At 41.7% G+C, this 18,355-nt stretch overlaps 1 protein-coding gene across 1 annotated transcript in view; it reads right to left on the bottom strand.

The window, feature by feature from the left end:
• Nucleotides 1–9,939: 9,939 nt before the first annotated feature.
• The window catches only part of TARS1 (threonyl-tRNA synthetase 1), a 767,350-nt gene continuing 758,934 nt past the window's right edge, over nt 9,940–18,355 (bottom strand). The window contains exon 19 of the mRNA XM_044073446.1: nt 9,940–10,851. Coding sequence (XP_043929381.1) covers nt 10,703–10,851 — 149 coding nt within the window. The 3' untranslated portion in view covers nt 9,940–10,702. The remainder of the gene's footprint in view (nt 10,852–18,355) is intronic.

Here is an 18,355-nt window from a genome sequence, read left to right as displayed (position 1 = left end):
CAGCGCAGCACAGTACAAGCACAGGGCATGATAAACCACAACTCATTTGTGGTGGCCAGGATGTCAAGATGGGCTTAGCCCATTCTCAGTGAAACCCCAGGTTAATACTACCTAGTTCACTTTTCCATTTACTGTTACCATACATGTGGTGAGTGCATGCTATGCTGATTGGCAACATGTATATTCCTCATCATAGTCACCTCTGGTCTGCAACAGAGGCCTGCTGCCCATCAAGGTATGTATGAGTAAAAAATATCAGATGCATGTTTGTTTGCCACTGAGGTACTACACTGGCATATGCTGCTTAGAGCACTACACTACTGTATCTCTTATTCATTCACAGGTGCTAGTGGAGATGAGCAACAGGTGGATGAAGCACATAAAACTAATATCACTATTGTAACTGGATAGGACAATGATGTCTTCATAGATGTGTCACTGTCAGAGGACCTGACTGTGGGTAGATGAAGTTATGAGGGAGTATTGCTGAATTAGTAGAGCAGGGGCATACCCTACATAGGCAAGCATTAAGGAGGTACACAATACCATAATACCAAAATTGCCCCACACATTTTGTAGTGCCTGGGATCAATACGTAGATGTGGTGATCAGTTATCCATGCATAGTCTGCCACTGTACAATCCATGATGCAGTTAATAACAATGTTACATGGTATCCAAAGGGATCCTTCCAAACTCTACTGGGAGTTCCATGTGTTCTGAGCAGACCTGCTGTATATACACAATGGAATGAGTGGCATGATGAGGACCATGATTGCACAAACTGCTTCCAGTAAGCCCTCCATGAGAGCCGCTATTACCATCACATCTGCCACCTCAGGCAAAGTGGCCCATAAATGAGGTATACGTAGTTAAAGGACTATGTACAGTGCATGAATTAAAGCAATGTTACAGAATGTCATAGCTCTCAGTATCCTCACCAACAGCAGTGGTAACTTTTAGACTCTAGTCTTAAAACCTTCTCACCCTCAAATGACAACAAAGTCTCATAGAAACTCACCTTCCCTTTTACAGAAGGTCTCAAGCCCTGTAACCCTTAGCTAGCACAGTGACCACAAGTCAATGTCATGAAGTGGCTTTCCTATGCTGTCACAAAAGAAAGTAATTCCTGGAATCCCTTAGACTACTGTCATGGTCTATGGCTGTTAATCAGCTGTTGCTTTGCCAGCACTACTGTGTTTTGCACTCAATACTGCCTATCTTGCAGTTCTTGCTGTGTCCTGGTCTTCTGGTACATCACACATCTTCTGTACTGCATCTGTATTTTGCACAGAACAGCATCCACATTCTGAAGTTCTCTCTCTTGTTTTTGCACAGTTATGTTGCGCAGCACGGCACATGTCACAGGGATATACTGCAATGTCCCTCCAAGATGCAATGAGGAAGCAGAAACTTTTCTTAAGGAGAAGTGAATATATGCTTTGTGATACTGCATGTTTATGCATAAAGAGCGTTGCATGCCATTTTGGCAACAGTGTCAGGATGGCAGATGACTGCCTGCAATGCACAGCACATTTTGGGGGATGTGGGGGTAGTGGCAGGACACTAGAACAAGCTTACCAAACAAATATCATTGGGGAAAATCACCTAGCTGAAATCTTTATACAGTATGCCAAATAAAAGGATCATGTGAATGGCCAGGATGCTGCATAGACACTTTCAGCAGTGCTCTATGCATTGCAAATGTTTTCAATTTACAGGGAATAGTAGCACTTCCCATTTACTAATTTCTGTAACTGTGGGTCATGCAGTATTTGTTAGAAAAATTATTAATGTTATAAAAATCACACACAGTGGTGATGAGCTCCTCTGCAGTCTTGGGAACCACATGTACTCATCCACACTCAGAAACATGGCACCAATGAACTTTCAAAGTATTAAAGCTGATGTCTGTGACATATGCACCGTGTCCACTGTTGACTGCTGTAGTGTCCCAAGACAATAACAGCTTCACTTAACTTGTCTCCCCCATGAATGGGCATATCCTAGATTCAGCTTATGGGTGACACATATCAAGCACAGACCTCAGGATGATAAGGTTTATCACTTGCTGGTCTGTGAAGGTAGGAAATGTAAGACTCTGCCTAAACATTTTTGTTCATGGTAGTGGGTGTAAATGCACTTCTGGGCCAATGCTTCTGAGCAATTGCTACTGCAATTCCTTTCACCCAGACTATGGTCTGCATTTCTGATACCACTATAAGGTCTGCAGCGTTTGTATGTCTACAAATTACAATGTTATGTTATTTGTTTGCATTTGCATAGCATTAAAGGCTCATCTGTAAGTGCGGCTTAATTAGCCTCTATTTATGCCATCACCTGCATGCACTGCATGCTTCACAATGGACGTCATAGTACTGACAAGAAATGTGTCTGAGCTGCTATCACAAAAGTACAGTTTTGTACCTACCATAAATGTAGATGTTCGAAGATCCACATTGCTGCAGTCCTTACATATGGGTAGTCCGCTGTCCTCGGTCGGCCCGAATACCAAAGTATTAGGCTGACGTCGGTCAAGGCGCTTAAAACTGACATCAGAACGTCAGGGTACAAAAGCGCATGACCGACGTCATTTCCTCAGTCTTTTCTTGCCCCAGATGTCAGAAGGCCCTAACAAGAAAGGCCACAGCCAAAAAACCAGCAAAAACTAACCAACCACCCGTGCACTAACCACATTTACAAAATGTACAACACAAAGCACACCACCACCCTCAACAACAGAGGGGAAGGAGGGAGGGTAAATTGGACTGCAGCAATGTGGATCTTCGAACATCTACATTTATGGTAGGTACAAAACTGTACTATGTTCTTCATCTCACATTGCTGCAGTCCTTACATATGGGTAGAATCCCAAAGCAGAGGTAAGGGAGGATGGCAAAACTATAAAGCATTAGGAGCTGCCAAAATGCCCTGTAAAATTGCAGTGGCAAATCCAGCCCTAGATTTAGAGTAAAGTGGAAGGTGGTAATGCTTAGAGAAAGTATGCACTGAACTCCAAGTAGCTGCTTCCAAAATATCTTTAGTAGCCACCCCCCTTAAAAAAGCTGTAGAAGTGGCAGCAGCCCTAGTGGAATGAGGCCTAATCCCAGCTGGAATCTCCTTACCATGATGGGAATAACAGAAAGCAATACAAAAACCAATCCACTTAGAAATAGTTTGTTTTGAAACAGGTTTGCCCTGAGAACCCAAAGCAAAAGAAACAAACAACTGCTGAGACTGCCTGAACCCTTTAGTTCTGCTCAAATAATATCGCAACTGTCTGTGTATATCCAAAGTGTGCAAAATCCTTTCCCCTTTATTTTGGGGGTTTGCATAAAAAGTAGGCAAATGAATAGTTTGGTTTAAAGCCACACTAGAAACCACTTTAGGCATAAAAGAAAGGTTAGTACGCAAAGACACCCTATCCTTGTGGAAAATTAAGAAAGGCTCAACTGCCATAACGGCCTGTAATTCAGAAACCCTTCTCGCAGAGGTAATGGCCAACAAAAAAGCAGTCTTCCATGATAAATATTTCAACTCTGCCGATGCTGCAGGCTCAAAAGGTTGTAGAGTGAGTTTCTCCAACACAAAATTGAGATCCCAAGCAGGAGTAGGAGCTCTCGTGGGGTCTTATATTCGTTGCCCCTCTAAGGAATTGCTTAAACAAAGGCTGAGAAAATAATGGTGGGTCACAGTCATAGTGAGCAGAAATTGCTGCAGCATGAACCTTTATAGAGGAGAAGGACAAACCTTTGTCCAATAACTCAGTAAGGTATTGAAGCAACACTTAAATTAGGTTTAGAAACATCAAAGTCCTTTGCTGTACTCCAAAATAAAAATCTCCTCCATTTATCTGCGTAAACTTTCCTTGTACTAGGCCTTCTGGCCTCCAAAATAACATTCAAAACTTGTTGTGGAAGCTGAGACCCTCCAGGGTTTAAAACAGAATATGCCAGGCTGTCAGATGTAGAGAATGAAGTTTGACATTGAGTAAATGACTGTTCTCCTGAGAGAGCAGGTGAGGAATCGAAGGCAAAGGCCATGGAGGCTCCTGTACCAGACTTCTCAGTAATGGGTACCAGTGCTGTCGAGGCCAATCTGGAGCTATTAAAATCATGTTTGGCTTGTCCTGTCTGACCTTCAGCAGTACCTTTGGGAGGAGAGGCAAAGGTGGAAAGGCATACACGTGAAGATTGCTCCAACTGAATGAGAGAGCATCCACTTTCCAAGCTGTGGGATGAAACCTTTTTGTGCAAAACTTTGGCAGCTGGTAATTTAGTGGAGAAGCGAACAGATCTATGTCTGGAGTTCCCCATAACACTGTCAATCTCTGAAATACATGAGGATCCAATTTCCACTCGTGGGGATCCATAATTTGTCTGCTCAACACATCTGCTAAGGAGTTCTGTGCTCCTGGCAGAAACCTTGCCTGAAGATTTAGCTGTAAACTGAGAGCAGTCTCCCACAAAATCATTGCTTGTCTGCATAGAGGATAAGAATGCGTTCCCCCTTGCTTGTTGATGTACCACATGACAGTTGTGTTGTCTGTTTGAATCAACACCTGCCCTGGAAGAAGTAAATCCTTGAAAGCTATCAATGCAAATTGGACTGCTAACATCTCCTTCAAGTTGATATGTAGATGTTGAAGTCTGGCAGGCCACGTGTCTTGTACCCATTTTCCATTTACATGAGCTCCCCAAGCTTTGTCTGAGGCATCTGTCGTTAAAATCTGACTCGCCTCTGGCCGGGTCACAGAGAGTCCCTTGTTTAGGTGACATTCCTGAGCCCACCACAAAAATTCCTTTTGAATGCAAGGTATTATCTGAATGACAGTGTCCAAATCTTGGCAGTGCTGTGTCCATACATTCTTGAGATACCACTGTAGCTTCCTCATATGCAGTTTGGCATTGGGAAGTACCAGAATACAAGATGCCATGAACCCCAAGGCTTGAAGGACTGTCCTTGCAGTCAGCCTGGACTGACGAGACAATTGGTGGAAGTAAAGAGAAAGATTCTTTTGTTTGTCCGGGGTCAAAAGGCCATCTGGGATGCTGTATTCAGTCTCACACCCAGAAAGCACATGTCCTGAGAGGGTACTAGACTGGACTTTATTTCGTTCACAGAATACCCCAGGCATCTTAACACTGCCATCACATACTGTAAATGATGAAGGCGTTAGTCCTTTTCTTGGGCCAGAATCAGGCAATCGTCCAAATAAGGATAGATTTGTATTCCTCTTAGCCTGAAGAAAGCTACCACTGGAGCCAGAACCTTCGTGAACACTCTGGGCGCAGTAGATAAGCCAAAGGGCAATGCAGAGAACTGATAATGTGAAGTCCCAGCCCGAAACGCAGATACTTCCTGCAACTGGGCCTGATAGGAACATGAAGGTAAGCTTCCTTGAGATCCAGAGTCACCATCCAGTGATCTTTGCCCAGCAGAGGTAAAAGCTGTTGCAACGTCAACATTTTGAACTTGGGAATGTCCAGATATGTGTTGAGGATAGATAAATCCAAAATTGGTCTCCACGTGTTTCCTTTCTTTGGTACTAGAAACAGGCGAGAATAAAATCCTAGGCCCACTTCTGGCAGAGGGACCGGTTGTATGGCCCCTATTTGAAGTAGTAGAGAAATTTGTTTGTGAGCCTCTAGTCTTTGCTGAGGAGGAACGTCCGGCATGCCTTTGAAAGGAGGCAAGGTATGGAAATAAAACTTGTAACCCTGGTGTATGATATCCAATACCCATTTGTCTTGGGTAATCAACATCCAATTTTCCTTGAAGAGTGCTAACCTTCCTCCCAAAGGTGCTGCCAGGCAAGAAGAATCTGGCAGCTGAAAAAGTAGGTCATTGGGCCTGTTTACGAAAGGACTGGCCCCTGCCCTCACCCGAAGATTGTGCAGGTGAACTCCCTGTTCTAGGCCTGAAAGAACTCTGAGCTCTGCCCCTACCACGTCTAGATCTACCCCTAGACTGAGAATCATAAGAAGGATACGTCCACCCCTTAGCAGGCCAATTCCTACTAAACTGGAGGCTGAACTTGCAAAAATCTTTAACAGCCTGCATAGACTTAGCCTTGTCTTCCATTTTCTTCAAGACTGACTCCACAGGTGAACCAAACAACACATCAGACTGCAAAGGAGCATCCAAAATCCTTGTCTTAACATGGTCAGATAAATTCTGATCCTTTAACCAGGCGTGCCTGCGAAGAACTGAGCCAGTGGCAGCCACCCTAGACGAGGCCTGCACAGCATCAAAACCACACTGTAATGAATGCTTACCCACTTGTTCAGAGACATGCACCAAATCTTGCAACTCTTTACACTCAATGCCTTCCGCCAGAGCATCCACCTTAGACTTCAATTGAGAAAGAAGAAAGTTTTGATATTTCAACATATGAAACTGGCAATTCAAAGCCCTCATAGCTAAGGTAGAGGATGTATAGACCTTCTTTCCCCATCTATCCAAAGCTCTGGCTTCTTTATCTAGAGGAACCGGATTTTTACAACAGAGGCCTTGACACCCTTAGGTCCCTGACTAATAGTTTCTGGGTCCGCCCTAGGACTCTTATAAAGATATTTATGAGCCTCAGGCACCCTGTAATACCTATCCGGTTTAACAGGAGCAGGAGGCAGAGAATCAGGATTAAGTGAAGCCTCTGCAAACACATCTTCCACAACATCCAGAACAGGGGTATAGCCAAGGGCCTATGCTGGGGTAACAGCAAAACTCCTAAGCCTTTTCCTAGAATCAGAGAAGTCCTGACCTTCCCACTTAAAATGTTCCCTCATAGAATGAAGTGTCTCTGAAAAGAAAAATGCTCTGGAGGAGAAGCAGAAGGAGTGGAATCATCTGCATCAGAATCAGAATAAGGAGAATACTCCTGCAAGTCTTCAGCTGAAGACTCTGAAATATCCGAAGCCTGCTCAAAACTTCCCAACTCTGGCTCCACCCTAGGCCTCTTATCAGGAGGGGGCATGGAACCTCTAATCAGAGTAATTAAATCTTCTGCCATTTTAAGCATGTGCTTCTTAGGCACAGACCCTGCTGAACTAGGAGTGACACCAACAGAAGCTGAAACTGGCCTGCCTCTGGGAGAAGCCTTGGAAACAGAAGGAGAAGGCCTAACCACCCTAGGAAGGAAGGGGAGTACAGTAACTTGGGAAGCCCCTTCAGCCTGACCTGCCTCCTGAGAGACCACCTCCTGCAAAATCAAAGTCTCCCCCTGAGACTCCAGAGAAGCCTCCGTCGGACCCACCGGTTCCGCTAAAGCCTCTAAAGAACTGGCGTCCGGAACAGACGACTCATCTTGCCTGGATTTAACTGCTTTGTCTTTGCGCTTCTTCGCAGAAGCGGGCGCCGGAGAATCCGACGGCATATTATAATTGCACCGCTTCCCAAAGACCAGCCTAGCACAATCCAACCTTCGCTTAATAGTGCGCTTATTGAACCTAGCACAAAAGCGACACCCAACAACGTCGTGCTCAGGCCCCAAACAAGGAATACACAAAGAATGATAATCCCTATGCGGTATCTGTTTCCCACAAGAAATACAGTTATTCACTTTTTCTGACATCCGGTAAAACACTGAGGCAACTTAGCCAACTTGGATTCGGTCTGAAACTCCGAACTCGAAAAATTTCAGAACGCCGAACGGCACTTGCAACGCTGCTTCTGCATCGGACCATGCGGCAAAAAAGACTGAGGAAATGACGTCGGTCATGCGCTTTTGTACCCTGACGTTCTGATGTCAGTTTTAAGCGCCTTGACCGACGTCAGCCTAATACTTTGGTATTCGGGCCGACCGAGGACAGCGGACTACCCATATGTAAGGACTGCAGCAATGTGAGATGAAGAACATCTCTGCAAACAGCCTTACTGTACCATGCTAAACCAGCTGTGAATTCTAGCCTATGAATTGCAGTGATTTATAGCTATACTGACTGCATTTATAAAACATCTTCCAACTGAAATACCTATGTACAAATTTGATACAGCACTATTTCTACACACTTGCACTGTAGCAGTAGCCCAGGTTGTAAATGAAAAGGATTCAGTACCAGTCCATCTACCTGGTATCTACTAAAAATGCATTAGTCAAAACACAGCTACCAGAATTACGATCTCTCCTAGACATCTGGCTATCAAGTATCTCAGAAAAAGGGGAATCAGGTAGGAAGACAAAGGAGACTTTGGGACCAGTGGTTAGTCACAGCACCCTTTGGAGGGAGTTGTCCTTAGGGAAAGAGAGAAAAAAATTCCTGCCACGTGACACTGGAGTTCAAAGAGCTCACAGGCCAGTTTTCCTAATCCCTGAATAGGAACCACACCACCAGATAAATAAAAGACAACTTGTAAGGATTCAAAAAAGTCTGACATACATGATATGCTTTATGAGCTCCACAGTAATGTGGAATGATACAAAATTCCTTTTCTGAATTAATGGAACATTTAAAATATTGTATAGCTGTTTTAGCAGGAGACTGCGATACAACTATGGATAACAATTTAGATTGACAAAATTCACCAATAACTGTTAACAAGGCAGTACAACTGGCCTGGGCAGAATTAATCAGTACATATAATCTATGTGCTCCTTATGGGGGGAAAATTCCAAATCAAAAACATTTCACTTTTTTGAGGAGTCCATTAATCACAATCACTGATGACTTTTTATTTAATCTTGCAGACTCCACTACCCTTAGCTATTACAAAGATCTCTCAATCAAAGATGATGTTCTTTCAATTCACTTCCTCCTGTCCTCTCATAAATGATCAATACATTTTATCAAGTGTCAGGTGTTGTGTTGAAAATGTTGCATTTAATCCATTAATTTCATTAATGAAGGTGCCTGACGTGAAGCCTGATGATTGTATTTAAAATGGAAACCTTTAAATCATATTCAATATGAAGACCGTGAAGAAAATAGCTTGTAAAGTTTATTACTGCATATGTACTTTGGTAAAAGTTGAGCAAAATTTCTATATTCATCTTGGGTTTATATTCAAAAATAAATAAAAAATGCAAATTACAGAGGATTCAGAAATTTAATAAAAAGGTGTACGATCGCTTTTGGAAATTAAGATCAGAGAGCTAATTTAACTCGTTGTCATTTAGTTTGCATGCCAGTCCGGAAGCAAATCTTGTTGCAGACTTTCAGAAGACTGAGCATTCCTAAAATAAATGACTTGGGATTCAGTAATAATCCTGATCAAAACTTCTCTTTTGGGAATAAGGCCTTGTCAGTTAACTACATTTTCTGAATTCATAATCTTAAGATCAGAAAGATTATCTGGAATATTTTCTGTGGCTTGATACATCAGTTTTTACAAACACTCTGTGGAACCATTACATGTCGCTTGTGAGTCTGTCAAATAAGAGAGAGACCGCATACTTTTTTGAATGGCAAGATGTCTGAACTCTAACATACCCTACGGTATGTGTAAGTATAAAAGAAGGTTTAAGCAGGAAACTGATAAACTATAATGGGTATCCTTTTTGACAAAAAGAAAATAAAAATAAACCGTTAACTACTGTTCTTTTCATCTGAGTAATGAATTGTTCCAGATTGCAAAAAAATGCTCGCTTTCATGATGATGGGTTATGTGATTTTATGTGATTTACAATGCAATGACATGTAATGGGAATTCTTCAGACATCTGACATGAGTGCCATATTTGCTGAATGCTCAAGTCTGTATTATCAGATGACAGAGAATGCTTTGACGAAGAATGCACTACAGAAAATAGCTCAGAAAGATAAGAGATTCAAAGGGAAGTTCTACTTTAAGAGAATAATTTTGAAGTGAAAGAAGCTACTTAAATATCATAATTATAAATGCACAGTTAAGAAACACAAGCACCTGCTTTAGATTACTATTGAGGACAGACCACAAGTGCCTGAACTTTAATGTACAAGAATAAAAATTACACAACAGACAAATTTAACCTGGTAGACATTTTAGCATTAAAAGGTTTATTTTATAAACAGTTACTTTCTGAACATCTGCATCTGAAAAATTCTTTGTTTTGAGATTAACAGCATTACTTAGCTCTGCACATAGCATTATAAGTGAGTTCCACACATCCAATTTACTTTGAGCTACGGAAAGGACTTCAAAGTAAGCAAGATCACAAAATCTCAAATGTCTGCAGTGTAGTTAAAACATCTGCTGCCAGACTATGGTGTGCCATGATGTTTTGCATTAACAAATATAAATATAAAGAAACTTCATAAAATGGTTTGATCCTTTGCATAATGACGTTCCAAAAGTTGCTGTGTAAATGCTACATTTACAGTTGTTTCTGATAGCTCAGATTCAGAAAGTAGAAAAATGTTCTAGCTCATTCAACTGACAGTTTTCATTCTCAGAATTTTTATGGAAAGGCATTTATTACTACATATGTACATTATTTGGGAGAACATCTGCCAAAATCATGTACATTATTTGGGAGAACATCTGCCAAAATCATGAGGAGTTGAATTTATCTGCCCCTTTAAGGTTTACAAACAGAATTTATTTTTTGCTTACATAGCTACACACTATCCCTGAGAATGTTTGATCTTCTCCTGCTCTGAGGAACTAATGTACAATGTAACAAACTTCAACCTACCATTTGTAATTTACTTTTACATTCACTGTTTTATTCCTTGCACCTATCAAGTTATACATCCATTTTTATATCATGTTTGATCAAAAACAGATTCAGAATTCCTCCTCTGCATTTCTTGTGCGAGACTGTTTAAGTAGTAGTAGTCGCTCGATAGTTTCAGAAATGGTACGCTCACCGTGCACTTTATTGTCTCTTGTACGAATATTTACTGTTCCACTGTTTTTTTCTTTGTCACCCACAACTGAAAAAAATGATAACAGAAAATATTGTTAATTTACTGATTTACAGTTTCTTTCACTGTCACAGTCAGTGGCAGACTAGGTATAACTTTGGCCCTGAGCTGTTTTGAATCCATGGGCCCTCCACACTTATTATTTTCTACCATACATAAATATAACTTTGGCCCTGGGCTGTTTTGAATCCATGGGCCCTCCACACTTATTATTTTCTACCATACATAAATAAACCTAGTCTTTTGGATTCATCTTTCTGATGGTTTTAGACATATACTTCACCTTGCCGCTTAAGTTAGACTTACTGTTTGAAAAAAAAATCACAATTTGGTAGTGTTTGCTTTAAATATGAACAGTTACATTTTTCTGACAAGAAATGAAATTAAATTTACTAACTGCTAGGTAATACCAGTAGTCATACATAGCCATTGGATGCATTATTTTGTGACATTCAGTTCAAAACAAACTTGCATAAGAATGAGGGACAAATCTAAAAATCTCAAAAAAAAAAATAAAGATATATTTTAAATATTGCTCTAATTTACTTCAAACATTCTTAAAAATAACTTTTTGCATTATCTTGTATTCATTTGAAGGATGGGAAATTTGAATTTCAAATGCCTGTCTTCTTCTTTCGGCTGCTCCCGTTAGGGGTCGCCACAGCAGATCAACTGTTTCCATTTCTTCCTGTCCTTTGCATCTTGCTCTGTCACACCAACCACCTGCATGTCCTCTCTCACCACATTCATAAACCTTATCTTAAACCTTCTTTTCCTGTTACCTGGCAGCTTCATCCTTAGCATCTTATTCCCAATATACTCTGCATCCCTCCTCAGCACGTCCAAACCAACGTAATCTTGCCTCTCTGGCTTTGTCTCCAAACCGGGCTGATCCTCTAATGTACTTATTGCTAATCCTGTCCATACTCATCACACCCAGTGCAAATCTTAACATCTTCAACTCTGCCACGTCAAGCTCTGACTCCTGCCTTTTTGTCAATGCCACTGTCTCCAACCCATATAACATAGCTGGTCTCACTACCCTCTTGGAGACCTTCCCTTTCACTCTTACTGGTACTCTTCTGTCACAAATCACTCCTGACACTCTTCTCCACCCACTCTATCCTGCCAGTACTCTCTTCTTCACCTCTCTTCCACACTCACCATTACTCTGAACTGCTGATCCCAAGTATTTAAACTCATCTACCTTCGCCACCTCTACTCCCTGCATCCTCACCATTCCTCTATCCTCCCTCTCATTCACACACACATATTCTGTCTTAGTCCTGCTGACCTTCATTCCTCTTCTCTCTAGAGCATATCTCCATCTCTTCTCCACCTGTTCCCTACTCTCACTACAGATCACAATGTCATCTGCAAACATCATAGTCCACTGGGACTCCTGTCTGATCTCGTCTGTCAACCTGTCCATAACCATTGCAAATAAGAAAGGGCTCAGAGCTGATCTTTGATGTAATCCCACATCCACTTTAAAAGCATCCGTCACTCCCAATGCAGACCTCACCGCTGTCACACTACCCTCGTACATATCCTGTACCACTCTTACATACTTCTCTGATACTCCCGGCTTCCTCATACCACAACCTAGGCACCCTGTCATATGCATTCTCTAAATCCACAAAGACACAATGCAACTCCTTCTGACCTTCTCTGTACTTCTCCATCAACACTCTCAGAGAAAACATTGCATCTGTAATGCTCTTTCCTGGCATGAAACCATACTGCTGATTACTAATCATCACCTCCCTTCTTAACCTAGCTTCCACTACTCTTTCCTATAACTTCATGCTGTGACTGATCAATTTAATCCCACTGTAGTTACCTTTCTAGCCATATCTCTTACTAGCTCTGCTGTAGTTACCCAGCTATTCAGTAACTCTTCACTGCCACCCAGTGCCTGTCTTAACTCTTCCCTGAACATCACCTCACAATTACCCTTTTTCAATTTCCACCATTTGATCCTTGGCGCTGCCCACACACTGATCCTCCGCTTCTTGATCACCAGTGTCATCCTACAAACCACCATCCTATGCTGCGTAACTACACTTTCCCCTGCCACCACTTTACAGTCTCCAATCTCCTTCAGACTGGCCCTTCTACATAAGATATAATCCACCTGTGTGCATCTTCCTCCACTCTTGTATGTCATCCTATGCTCCTCCCTCTTGATAAAATACGTATTCAACACAGCCATGTCCATCCTTCAAATGCCTGTCATTTAAAGAAAATAATTCTCAACGACTTGCTAGAAAAACACAAATTTTATGAAGAGTAGACCAAAAATATAAAGCAAAAGAAAATCAGACTACGTAGAAGCCCATTTTCAGTGGAGGCTCAGGAAGAAAAGCTCAAAATTAATAGAAAACATTTTAACAATAATTTTACAATCTTCAAAAATAAAACAAAAACATTTGTGGTTTAATTATAACAAATTAGACATACCATATTTTCTCCAATTTTAATTGTTAAAACTAAATACTGTGTGTGTTTTGGCATTCTGAAAAACAAATTTTACTGTTTATTACGTCTTTCTAGATGACACGCATCAGAGAAACAGAACATAAATATTCCAAGTGAACAGTGTGGTGACCACAGAAACAAATGGAATGAACAAGTAGAACTAGAATGTAGTACATCTGCAACTTGCATATGAAATACTCCCAACATGTTATTCTAAGAAGCTGTGCATATACATTAAAAATTCTGTAATTCATAATATAATTGTTCTACAAGTTACCTATGCCTTTATATATTCCAGCACTGCAGTACTAAATAAGCAAACTAAATGTGGCATAACTGACAAATCTGTATTAATGTGATGCAGCAGCTACAGTGAAGAAATCACATGTCCATCTATATATTTTTTTGGATGGTACAGACAGAACATTCAAACATGGCAGTTATACTTTGATAATTACATCTTTCACCAAGAATTACGCCAAGCATGCAGAAATATTTTCTGGAACACTGCAGTGTTATAGTCTCCGCATGTTCACTCAATTCACCATGCAAGACAGTGGCACACAACATGTGGTACAGTTCTGTCTGCCAAAGGTACAGTGTGTTAAGAAATATCCATGAAAAAATCAGTGTACAGTTACACAACACATTCACAGTAAATATATTATGATCAAATAATTGCACAGATATTTTGAAAATTAATGTTTTTTGAAAGTAGCATTCATTAAGACTGCACAATATATATTACACTACATTATTTTTAACCCCAGATTATCATATAGTGAATAATAGAGATATGGAAAATTACAGGCATGAAACTTATAAAAAGCAATTAGTAAAAAGAAAGGGAATGTGGCCCTCTTAAGCTCGGTCTAACAGTGTTGTTACCAGTCAGCAATTTCATCATTCATTTAAGGTTTTCTAGACCACATGAACACTTTTTCACCTGTAAACAGAAGTGCATTAACATATAAAATTCAAATTTTATAAAATATTTAAAAAAAATGTTAAGCCATTTTGAAAAGTTCTGAGTTGCAGTTCCACTCTGCCTTGTGTTTCATGTATTTTCTCCTTTCCTCTTACTGAAAAGTCAATATCATAATGCACAGAAATCTTACATTTACACCGTTATATTTCAAAAGCAGAAGCCATTCATACATGCTAGGTATGTACAGAACATACCTACTACCCATATGTTTCACATCCAAGGGTTACTGTTTGGGTTGTATGAGAATTAAGTGCCTAGTGTACATTTCTTTAATGTTTTATTTTTATTTTTTTTTAATATTTAAAAATGTTGACAATGTAAGTGGCAGATATATTCACTGCATAAGTTGTTCACTGCATAAGTTATGAGTTAGTTGTGTACAGCACAATGAAGCAACCTCTGATAAAAGGTTCTGCCTTGGAAAGCCAAATTCCCAAGCATCGGAATCATCAAAAACTAATGAATGAAATGCAGAAGGGGGAAAAAAAGTGTACTTTTTTGCAGGCAGGTAAACCTCCAGACTACGAGGTGAAACCTAGGCTAAATTATATGTCTACAGGTGCACTAACTCTGAGAAGGAAGAAATCTCCCAAAATAAGGGAATCACTGCATACAATTATAAATCATACAGACAGTGATTTCCTTTAAAAAACAGCAATCAGTGTTTTTTTGCTGCAATGACGATGGATGAATTTCATTTCTGCCAAATGTAGAAAAACCCAAATAAAATTAATGAATTTTGGACAGATCACCATGTACACAAAACTAGGCATTAGTCCATGGGCCACCCTGGAGATCTGGGCCCCTGACAGACCCCTATTACAATTTGCCATTTAGTCACAGTTACTATGCAGCTTGCTACAATACTGCCTCTAATTACTTTTACATGTATCTATCCATCAAATGTCCACTAACAAGAAGTTATGTACTAACCATAACGTTCGATGTATGTAGTCCATCTCACTTCACATTCTTACCTGTGGGTTCGGAGCCGAACGTCGGCTCCAACTTGGCCATACGTTTAGCTCGAAGTCTTTCTATTGGCTGAGCTAAAATGGTATCCCATGCTGCACTGCTCTCTATCCCCAGATCCAGTTTGCTGCGAGCACCAGCACTCATTCTCCATGCATAACAACACCTAAGGAAAGAAGAACAATAATCCAAGAATGAAGGGAACTCTGAAACCAGGCCTAACCTCCAGATCCTCCAGGACGGGGGAAGGTGTGGGGGTAAGTAAGAATGTGAGGCGAGATGGACTACATATAACAAATGTTATGGTGAGTACATAACATCTTGATGTTATGTAGTCCAATCTCGCCTACATTCTTAACAGTGGGAAAGCGTTCCCAGCACCTAAATCCTGGGAGGCTCAGTGGAAAATACTCCTGAGCACTGTGGAACCAAAGGAAGATCTGCCTCTAGATACCACATTTAACTTGTAATGAGTAACAAAGGTGTGAGGAGATGCCAAAGTAGCCGCAGCACAAATATCATCCATAGACAATCTGGCCTGAAAAGCGTAGATGTAGATACAGACCGGGTAGAGTGAGCCTTCACTCGGAACGGTAATTCTCTTCCCCTGAAGTACAAATTAAAGAAATAAAACTGGAAATCCACCTGGACAATGTGACTTTGGCAGGAGACCCAATTCTGATTTCCGAAAATGAAACAAACAACTGATCAGATTTTCTGCGGTCCTTTGTTCTGTGCAAATAAAATCGTAATTGTCTGTGCACATCCAACTGATGAAATTTGAATTATGCCTTGTTTGAGAACTGAGGAAAAAATACTGGCAATTCAATAGATTGGTTAAGGTTACTAACTGATGCTACTTTGGGAAGAAAGGAAGGATTTGGTCTGAGAGAAACCCTGTCCTTATGAAAAATCAAATAACGGGGTTTGATTGATAAAGCTTGAAGCTCCAAAATGCATCTGGCTGACATGATGGCTACCAAAAACACAGTCTTCCAAGTTAAGAATTTTAAATCACAAGTGGCTGCAGGTTCAAAGGGGAGTGAAGTAAGACCCTGTAGAACAAAGTTTAAGTCCCAAGGCATAACAGGTTCCGAGACAGGAGGATAAAGCAACAAAGTGCCCTTCAGGAAAGCCTTACAGAGTCTATGTTCCATTAGGCTAGGTTCGTCTGCGACATGAAAGGTAGAAATCGCTGCCAACTGGACTTTAATGGTTGTGGCAACTGAACCCTGGTTGAAAAGCATAGAATACTGACGAGATTGGAGCTGTGTAAGGGTCAATCTTTTTGGCATGTGCCCAGATGGAAAACCTCTTCCATTTGCTGTAATAAATCTTCCTGGTCAAAGGCTTATGAGAGGAAGATAGAATATGAACCATCTCCGGTGAAAATTGGTGAAGCCTAACTAATGATGGAAGTGGAGTAGCCAGGCTGTCAACCAGAGGGTCCAAACAGAGGGCTGGAGCTGCCCTGACATGCGAGTCAGTAAGTCTGGTTGTGGGTCCAGAATCCAAGGAGTGTCCATGAGATAGGGATGGAGAAAGGGGAACCAAATTTGACAAGGCCAGTGTGGAGCAATCAGAATCATTTTGCTTCCCAAGGATTGCGTTTTCTGAATAACCTCTGACAGCAATGGAACCGGAGGGAAGGCATATAGTAGACCGGAGGGCCAATCGTGGACTAGAGCGTCCCTGGGTGACTCCCACTGAGGGGGGATAAGGGTGAAGTAGCTGCTGCATTTGGCATTGAGGGGACTGGCAAAAAGGTCGCAGCAAGGCTGACCCGACCTGCGGAAGATCTCCTCCGCAACTTGACAGTTCAGGGACCACGCATGAGGCATCAGAATAGCTCTGCTTAGCCTGTCTGCTATCACATTGGACTTCCCCGGAATGTGCGTTGCTACCAGAAAACGTTGGGAAGACAATGCCCACTGCCACACTCGCATGGCCTCTCTGCAAAGGGAATATGTTTTGGTTCCTCCCCGTTTGTTCAGATACCATACCACTGACATATTGTCTGAGTGGACTGCAATAGTCCCGAGAGGACAAAAGCTCTGAAGTGCTTGCAATGCTAGTAGCACTGCTCTCATCTCCAGGACATTGATATGCAGATGCATCTCATGCTCTTGCCACGTGTCTTGGACTGTCCTGCCTAGATAATGCCCCTCCACCCCATCTGGGAGGCATCCATGGTCACCGTGGCAACTGGAGGCGAAGGAACGAAGGGCTTTCCCGTATTGAGGTTGTCGGTGTGAAGCCACCAACTGAGATCCTGTTTGCACCTGTCTGTGAGTAGAATAGGATGAGAAAGTGGAAGACGTTGAAGAGACCACTGGGCGAAGAGTAGCCATAGAAGGAGCCTCATATGTAACCTTGTCAGGGGGACTAACAATCGTAGTAGCCATTGTCCCCAACAATTGGAGGACCAATCTTGCTTTCACTCTTCTCAGAGGGAGCAAGGCGTAAACCTGTTGTTGTAGGACTCTAATTCTTTCCTGTGGCAGAAACGCCCGCATGAGGACGGTGTCTAATTCGGCACCTATAAAAGTGACACGCTGTGAGGGCAACAAGGCAAATTTTTCCCAGTTCAAGGTGATGCCCAACTGTTGACATAGGCTGTTAGTAGCGTCTCTGGTCTGAAGTAGCAGATGCCGGGTGGTGGCAGTAAGGAGCCAGTCGTCCAGGTATGGAAACACTTGGAATCCCTGACGTCTCACGTCAGCAGTCACCACTGCCATGCATTTGGTAAATACCCCTGGGGGCTGTGGTGAGACCAAAGGGCAGGGCTCGAAAATGAAAGTGACTGGCTCCCAGCCGGAAGCGTAGGTAACTTCTGGATGCCCTGTCCATCTTTATGTGGAAGTAAGCATCCTTGAGGTCGATGGAGCACATCCACACTTCTTTTCCCAACAATGGGAGAATAGACTGCAACGTGACCATTCCGAACTTGGACTTTTACACATGGGTGTTCAATCGGCTGAGATCCAAAATAGGTCTCAGGTCCCCTGTCCTTTTCGGCACCAAAAAGAATCTGGAGTAAGTCCCTAATCCGATCTGGTCTGAGGGGGCATG

Source organism: Protopterus annectens, chromosome 1.part1, assembly GCF_019279795.1.
Source record: "Protopterus annectens isolate FY-2018-M chromosome 1.part1, PAN1.0, whole genome shotgun sequence".
Taxonomy (NCBI): Eukaryota; Metazoa; Chordata; order Ceratodontiformes; family Protopteridae; genus Protopterus; species Protopterus annectens.
Note: the sequence above shows the minus strand (reverse complement) of the source record. Positions and strands in the feature narration are given on the sequence as shown.